This window comes from Panicum virgatum, chromosome 6N (genome assembly GCF_016808335.1).
Source record: "Panicum virgatum strain AP13 chromosome 6N, P.virgatum_v5, whole genome shotgun sequence".
Classification (NCBI taxonomy): Eukaryota; Viridiplantae; Streptophyta; class Magnoliopsida; order Poales; family Poaceae; genus Panicum; species Panicum virgatum.
This window is the reverse complement of record NC_053150.1, coordinates 10,074,300-10,082,655: the sequence shown is the minus strand read 5'-3', so window position 1 is coordinate 10,082,655 and position 8,356 is coordinate 10,074,300. Positions and strand designations below refer to the sequence as shown.

Genomic DNA, 8,356 nt, shown 5'->3' with positions numbered 1-8,356 from the left:
ATATAATTTCAAACTACAAAAATTAAGTGCAAAATTGGATTGTAAAGAAAGCATTAGAACTATGGTCTATTACCACCCCTATCCGTGGTTCCTCAGATAAACTGGGTAAGTTTTGCTCATAATTTAGTCAGTTGATGCAGACGTGAGTTCAAAAACAGGAGGTTACACCATCTAAAAATACAAACATTTGATTCCTTGAGAGATTACCACATCGATATGGTATGGTCTTACAAATACAAGTATAATTCCATAATAAAAGTACCACAACTGACTCGATGATTCCATGTACACAAAACTAGTTGCGAGGCCTAGGCAGTTCCTTGCTTAGCATTTGTTAAGTCTGGTGTGCTAAACTAGTGCATGTTTTCAGTCGTTAACCGTATCCAAGTACAATAAATCTGCCCGTCACATAATAACACACAATCTGCTTCAAAGATGACAAACAGCAATGAGATAGATATCACACTTATATTACTGCCATCTAGGAACCAGATACATGATTATGGATATATCTATCATCAAAACTGTATAAGCTTATGGTACAAACGCTATCAACATAGTTCAAAACTTTTAAATCATCTATCTAAGCAACCCCGAGGATGCTTACTCTGAATAAATGAACCACAAATGAAAGAACAGCCGAAGCCACCAGTTGCTGATGGTCTGACAATACTGCTAATATACAACAACATGTGCTCCTAGGAGTGCTTAGTAAGTCAACCTAGAAGCTTGTAGTCGTTCACTCACAAAGCTGAGCGCCTATGGTGGCTACACCGACGTCCATCATGATACTTAAGAAGTTTTACCAACAACAAGAACAGGACTATAACAGTATATGGGATTGTTTGGATGAGGGCATTGCTTGGTGATTAAAAAACAAGAACATGCTATGAAGGGGTTGTTTGGATTTAAATCCACTCTATTACCCCTCTATTCAATAAGGCCATATGGGGTTAGGGACTAATATCGGCCATGACTCGAGGGCCTCTTGTTAGAACCTCTATCTAAGGTGCCATAACGGTTCTGTGATTGCTGTGAGTTAGGCCTTGTGGGAGGTGCCCCACCTCCATAAGGCCGCTGCTGCCACTGTTGTGCTCCATATGGTGCAGGCTGGTAACCCCCAGCATATGCTGGTGGGGGTTGCCCGTACCACCCAGGACCTGCTGAGGGAGCAGCAGCATGCGAGTTGCCATGGTTTTGATGGTATCCAGGTGGTGGTGGAACTCTTCCTCTAGAATCATGGTGGTTATCTCTTGCATATGGGTGGTAGTGTTGTCTTCCACGGTTATCTCGTTCATGGCGTGAAGGCCCTGCCCTTTCATGCTGATGACCATATGCTGCTTGACCATTGGTCATGTTATCACTAGGAACATGCCAGCCAGAATGTCCAGCAGGTTGTTCCATCCTTGGTGGCACTCCCTGATTACCCATATGGTGCCTTCCATTTGAATAGTTTGTACCATTCATTATCGTTTGATATGGCATAGACGGGGCATTGTGTTGCCCACCGCCCCGAACATTCAAGCTGTTTACAACAAGTCGATGGGCAGCCTCCCCAAGTTGGCGGCCAGATAGAGCTCCTGCTGGGTTTTGCCTGGACCATTTCATAAGTACTAAGCAGGCATGTATTTTCAATGTGGCTGCAAGATATGATAAAATTAGGGAAATAGGAGGTACCGGTTGTTATCATGAGGCCTCCGGTTGTTGTTATCATAAGGCCTCCGGTTGTTGTTATCATGAGGTCTTCTACCACTATCTTCATGCCACAACACTGGTGGTGGTTTCAGATCACCAGCTTCAACACTCTGCAGATTTGATCAAACACAAAGCTTTAATTAATGGGAAGAAATTATCATTAAAGGGAAATTCTTGTATGTTGATAAGCAATGTTGATTCTACAAAGTTGCGTACCTTCTTAGGTATGATAACACCAGCAGGTGGACGGGCAATGTGCTTGTGAGGATCTGGAAGCTTGTAGACTGAGCATCTGGTTAAGGGAAATGCAAACTCATTAATTAGATCGGGTAAAAATCGTATTAGTAATACTGGATGAAAACAATGAAACTTACATCACTTGATTGTCCATAATGTCCTCCAGCCCATCTACAGGAGATCTGAATACAGGAGGGGACGGATCCCCAGCGCAAAGTGCAATGTAACCATTCATTCCTCCACTATATCAAAAAAAACAAGAGCAGCAGCATTAAACAAATCACTCGTGAACTTCTCAGCAAAATCATATAGTAAGCAGACATTTTTAACGAAGATAAGAAGCAGGTAGATTTGGTTCAGTTACATCTAGTAATGGTCAATTGATCAAGAACCCAGAAAAGCTTAGCTAACCTTGGAGAAGGGTCAAGCTTTTCTTTGATTTCAACGCAGTCTTTGTCTGGCATATTCCCAAATTTGCTGTTAAGAGAGTAGATATAAGGCGAAAGTGGATGGGAGCCATTCACAAAAAGCATATTGCACATGGTACTGTTTCTCCTTGCTTCTTCAGGCTACGCAAAAGATGAGAGATGCAAATCTTAGATAATATTTTTTTGTCATATGATTTGCAAGCATATATGCACAAGAAACTGCTTCAATTTCGTACCGTCAAAGTATTCTCGACCTTTTTAATCTCAGCCAGCAACCGATCTTCATCAATAAAGGGCAGTTTTGCTATTCCCTGTGAAGTATGCGTTGTTTTCAGTCATGGCAGATAAAAAATATATTATCCTAGGACATTTAGTTAGACATGGCCGATGTATGACATGATTATGCTCTGTCAAGTACCTGCCAAGAGAATCTCTTCCCATTCATATCTACCTCAAAATCTGCATAGTCAATGGGAGAACAGAAATGGAAATATCTTAGCTTAAGAGAGGGTCTATACTATAGTTCATTCTTATGTTCACAAAATCAGCATACCGGTTGGATAGAAGTCAATTATTGGTGAATTTGGATCTGTCATCAGCTGCCGGTACTGTAGAGGGAGTGCATGAGCACTGAAAATGAAATGTAGCAACCAATGACAAAAGGCAAATGATAAATCAACTAAGACAAAAGAAATGCAATCTTAGCATATTCACCTTGCAGCAGGGAAAACTCCCATGAGCTGATCAAATGGCTTGAATGGTGACCCAAGTTGGAAAGTTATATTGAGCTCACTCAAATTCCTTAAATCCGAAGCAAAAGGCGCATAATGATAAGGGTAAAACCTACATGTAGTAAGACAAATTTAGAATACGCCAGTAAAATGTACAGCTGCTTTACAAATAACTATTTCATTATTTGACATAATCTCCCCAATCAGATCAAGCAAATTACCATTGCCATGAGCAGACCCCTTCATAGTAATAATGCATTACCCAACACAAACCTTCAGTATATTTGAGAGCCTAAAGATGGATAAGCACATTAAATGAAAGATAGTGCAAAACTAGAAAACTTATATACTCACAAAATCAAATTGAATATTTTATCAAGCACAAATAGGTGTTATGGCAATATTGTATCAAATAAACTTACAACATCCCTACGTATTTCTTCCATCTGGTCAGATGTTCTTGCTCCAAACTTCTCTTCATAGTACCTATCTCTCCATCCCGGTTCTCCAAGCTTTACCTGAATATGAATAAATAATGTGTCATTTAAAGCCTGTGAAATGCACCGATACTAGAGGCCAGGCCACAACAACACAACAATCAGAAATTATATGCTATGTTTATAACATTTTAAACTGCACAGACACTAGAGGTCAAACCATGGCTGTAATGATTCAAAATATATTGCTGTACTGACTAAATATATTGCTTCAATCGTTTAGGTTTCAAAATATATGATGTACTGATTCAAGCCTATAGAAACTCAAATGTTAGCAAATTATGAGTACCACAATATTGGAAATCTGTCAATTGACCATACAAAACATAGTGGACATAGCGGAATATGTTTGGTGCATACCTTATCCTCCTCAGGATTTTCAGAATTAAAGACATCTGATTTCTCACGAATAGCATCTTTAAGCCTTGACTTCAAGTCTTCTTTGTTTTCACGCTCCTAGGGTACATACAGAAGGAAAATAAGATTAAGGAAGTACTTCTTCCAAAGTGTTTATAACATCTTCCAAAACAGAGCCAGAGGAATTAACTACCTGTGCTTCAAGATCATTTTCAGCCTCAACAATTGCAGCAGCAATGCTAGAACCTGATGATGATACTCGTGCAGCTTTCCGAGGTTGGCTGTTCCTTTCTCTATGAGCTCCATTATGTTCATATGGTGATGGTACTGCCCCGGATGCAAGGCGAGATCCTCGAAAATTTGCAACAGGTACAATAAGATCATCTCTGACATGGGGATCCAGATCATCACCACGCTTTGCTTGGGCCTTTTCCCGTTTTATTCTTTCCGCTTGACGCTGAGTAACCAAATTAGATAACTTTTTAACAAAGCTTCCAAATATTTTGTTTAAAATGTTTCTTTCAAAATCTTTAATCAATTCAAGCAGGCATATTTGATGTATATTTATAACACTGATATTAAACTTCAGATAAAAATTTCATTCCATATTTGGTAAAAGTACCCTTTGACAGACAGTTTACTTTATTTGTGTTCATTGCATCCAACATCTACATTGCACGCACAAGATGCAAACTATATGAAACCAATACAATCATAAATGAAATGGAGACTGAAACCCATGATAACCACGCCATTGTGTTGTACCACTAGGCCACAAGAAAAAACCAAGTACAGGTAGTGACTTGAACCTATTGCAAATAGGGACATATTTGTTTTGCTTTTAATCAAAGAAAAAATAATGGTTGCCACTCACCAACATGAGCACACAACAGAAAGTTGATAAAAGTAAAAATGCCAACCAAAACTATTGTGCTCTCTTTATAATATCAGGCATACTTCAATAAATCTTAAAAGGAAGAACTAAAATTCAGTGATCCTTGGGTACCTGATGCAAACGAGCCCTTTTCTGAAATATTTTATCCTCGTAGGAGCCCACTGCTTGAATGAAGTGTTCAACTCTGTTCAGATCCGGCTAAAACAATATAGAAAAATAACAAGTTATAGCTGAAGCGTATATGGTGATCAAAGGTAAGTTTCTTGAGAAGACATTATGGACCACCTCCAATAGAATTTAACTTCTATTACCGTGCAAGAATCTGTCAAATAGCCACCCATTGAAGGAAATTCTTTCTTGTACACAGCCATTAACAGATTTATAGCTCCCTGCAAACACAAGGCAGCATTGTGACAACAATTACAGGGAGTAGAAATTAAACTTGGTAAATTTTGAAAGAAGAAAACTAACGATCATGCCTAGTAGTAAGCAAATGATAATTTAATAGATATCAGCTGCAAAGGTAGATATTTAGTAAAAAATCAAGTAATAAACCAGAAAACCAACCTCCCTGATCTCTAGTGTTGGCATATGTGGAAGAAAATCATTGCCAACAAAAAAGCACATGAAGATGAAATCATCAACGATGCGTTCAAAGTCAATCTTGAAAGGAGGATTTGGCATTCTGAACTCGTATTCTAAGTACTCCCGAAGGGTCCAGATATTCAAGAACTGCAAGGGCACAAAGTCAAGCAGCAATACAAAACAAAAATCACACTTAGAGAATACAATAGCAACACAGCATCATTACCTGGTATGGCTTCTTTGGAACAATAGGTTCACCTTTCTCATCATATTCCCCAGCTTTTCTTTTTGCCTTTCCTTCACAGTTAGCGGCAAGATGTCCCACCTGACCACATAAGAAACATTTGTCCTGCTGCCCAGGAGTATAAACTACCTGCAAACACAAAAATGCATGTAAATAATCTTTAAGTGAAAAAACTTAAAGAATATCAGTGTTTCCTTACCACAGGGCATCAATGACCCATGGATAGAGGTAAAACGTGATTTTCTTAAGTACAAACAAAAAATAAGTAACAAAGACAACAGGAAAATTGAAGATCAGTGTTTCCTTACCACAGGGCATCAACATGTGTTTACAAAGAAAAGTGTAAAATTTCAAATATGAGAAGGTAGGCTTACCTCTCTCAATATAGAGAAGTGTACTTCATGGGTTGCTAAAGCTAACATTATGAGGTCTGCATCCTGCATTTGTGAGCAGACAAGGCATTGCATTAGCAAAGCAACAGAAGAGATGAAATCAAACTGAAAATATAGAACTTAGTTTAAAGAACGTACCAAGCCGTACAAGCAATGGCGGGTGTTCGGATTAAATCCAGGGAGATTCCGTTGACCACGAATATACGACATTATTTTATGTTCCCCTTCACCAGGAACATTAGCATCAGATAGAATAACCTTCAAAAGGATTTGATCAGAAATCACAGTGTACACTACTACTTCATAATTAACCTCATTCCAGTGCATATCTTTTATCAACTAGAATAAAATATCATGGAAGATGGAACATGCTAACAAAACAGGCATGTGAAAATCAGACTACGAATTAGCAACAGATAGCACTTACTTTAATTTGTTTCCATCCAGGATCGTAATTCAATCTGCAATGAATGTAGTACTGCAAAGCAACTGAAAGAACAGCCATAAACTCTGTTCCTGGAGTAATAACATTAGAATCACAAGTTTGTGATTGCTGTTTTGCAGGAAGCTTTCTCCCTTCCCTCTCAAACTCTTCACGCAACCGTTCTTCCTCTGCAGCCTGGAGATAGAACAATACTGAATAATGAGTGCAACTATCAATGGTTGACACTGTCCAAAACCAAAAATTGAAATGGCAGCGTATGCTCATACACTAAACAGAGGAATATAAGTCCACTAGAATACTGACCGCATCAGATGCATCTTTTGCAGCTCTGAACCGCCTAGAACGCTGCTGGTTCATCTTAGCACGTGGAGCCACTCCATCTGTAAGCCCATCATATAAACAGCATACACATCAGAACAATTTCAGCAGTGAGACAAAGTTTAACAGCATTTAAAAGAGTAACTAACTACCCTGCATATTCCTAATTGCATTATAATAGAGATGGGCAGAAAAATGGTAGGAGCAGAGTAATCTGCATAAAGATTCATGAAAAACGTACCGATGGCCATGTACATAAGTTTCCTAGGACGAACCATGACGAAGAGTCTATCAATGTAATCAAACATGCACTGGAAAACCTCGGCGAAGGTTGTCGGGGAGGGCTGTTGCAGAGAACACGTTATATCAGACAAAAGCACAAAGTCTATCGAAGATGGATCCGAATACTGAAACCACAGAATTAGTTTAAACAATTAAACAGCAATTTCCTCAAGACATGTATACTTGACACAGGGGCCAATTCAGCAGCCCTTTTCTCTGCAGTAATCAGCTAACCACAAGGTTAAGCTCACGAATCCGCCCAAATAAAATCTCTCCTCCCTCAATCAGCAGCTCACCGCTCTTACACATAGCAAGCCAAGCACAAATCCACCAAATATTTATTTACAGCAGAGGCGCGGAATTGCACCGTCCCAAACCAAAGACAGACCGCGTCCTCGTATGATACGACGCCCAGAGCAGCCTGAGCCGGACACATCTGGAGGCAGGCAGGCAGCGCGAGGGGATCGGGAACGTACCCTGTCCTCGGGGTGGAAGCAGGGGTGAATGATCCCGTTCATATCGAGGTAGAGGTTGTCGAACTCGAGGCCGTTGGGGTTGGGCTTGGAGGTGTCGACGGGGACCCGGACGCCCTCGATCTCGACGGGCTCCTCCTCCACCACGTCCACCACCACCATCGGGTACTTCTCCGCCAGCCACCGGTAGAACGCCGGCACGCCCATCTCCGCCGCCTCGGCGTGGAACCCTAACCCTAGAAGCGGCCGCGGGCGTGAGCGGCGCGCGAGACCTAGCTGGCTGGCGGGGCAGCGGGGGGCGGGGAGCGCGCACGGGGGAGCGGCGGGGCGAGGAAGGGATATGCCGTATGCGCTTTGGGCGGCGCGGCACAAATATCTCGGGAGGGAGGGGAAGGGGGAGGCGGTTTTGCGGTCTGGACCCTGCAGAGCAGGGGGTTTTTTTGTGACGCGTCGAGGACGAACGTTGACGGGCACGTGATCGGGTCTGTGGCCCAAGATTTTTTTTTAAGGGAGAGGATTTTTTTATTGGGCTCGTGACGGTGGATCTGGGCTCAAATTGGCAAGGCCTAAGAAACTAGGTGGCTGCTGAGAGGCCCAGATGAACCTGCTTTTCTATATGGGCCCTTGATCTCCCTGGTTGCATCGGTTTCTTAAAACCTGCTGGCTCCTGCTCGCACCACCGCAATTCACGGAGCTGCTCAGCCCTCCAGAGCTACCACGGCAAACTTGAACTAGCACCCGCGACAGAGGCAAACGAGAACTAGCACCCGTGAGAGC

The 8,356-nt window shown here is 41.5% G+C and overlaps 1 protein-coding gene across 2 annotated transcripts; it reads right to left on the bottom strand.

Annotated features, from left to right (window-relative positions):
* Positions 1–436: 436 nt before the first annotated feature.
* LOC120677783 (5'-3' exoribonuclease 3-like) lies at positions 437–7,943 on the bottom strand. 2 transcript variants are annotated; one of them, XM_039958978.1, is made up of 23 exons: positions 7,583–7,943; positions 7,066–7,168; positions 6,810–6,886; positions 6,489–6,680; positions 6,200–6,319; positions 6,044–6,106; positions 5,652–5,798; positions 5,408–5,572; positions 5,152–5,229; positions 4,952–5,038; positions 4,139–4,402; positions 3,949–4,044; positions 3,514–3,609; positions 3,313–3,383; positions 3,075–3,203; positions 2,914–2,990; positions 2,779–2,819; positions 2,597–2,671; positions 2,344–2,501; positions 2,070–2,174; positions 1,912–1,987; positions 1,678–1,805; positions 437–1,594 (listed from the first exon to the last, which is right to left on the bottom strand). In XM_039958978.1, exons 1-23 carry the CDS (start codon positions 7,784–7,786, stop codon positions 961–963), a joined length of 3,186 nt encoding a protein of 1,061 aa, XP_039814912.1. In that variant the 5' UTR covers positions 7,787–7,943; the 3' UTR covers positions 437–960. The 2 variants fall into 2 exon arrangements, with proteins under 2 accessions (XP_039814912.1, XP_039814913.1); XM_039958979.1 differs by lacking the exon at positions 7,583–7,943 and having other exon boundaries at positions 483–1,594; positions 6,200–6,285; positions 7,066–7,089.
* Positions 7,944–8,356: the final 413 nt, after the last annotated feature.

What these genes read in the sequence shown, in the direction of transcription:
- LOC120677783 (XM_039958978.1), bottom strand. Translation starts at nt 7,786, where the DNA reads ATGGGCGTGCCGGCGTTCTACCGGTGGCTGGCGGAGAAGTACCCGATG. An exon ending in CTGGATGGAAACAAATTAAA is followed by an intron (nt 6,320 to 6,488) that starts GTAAGTGCTATC and finishes ATCCTTTTGAAG; the next exon opens with GTTATTCTATCTGATGCTAA. An exon ending in ATTATGGACAATCAAGTGAT is followed by an intron (nt 1,988 to 2,069) that starts GTAAGTTTCATT and finishes TCCCTTAACCAG; the next exon opens with ATGCTCAGTCTACAAGCTTC.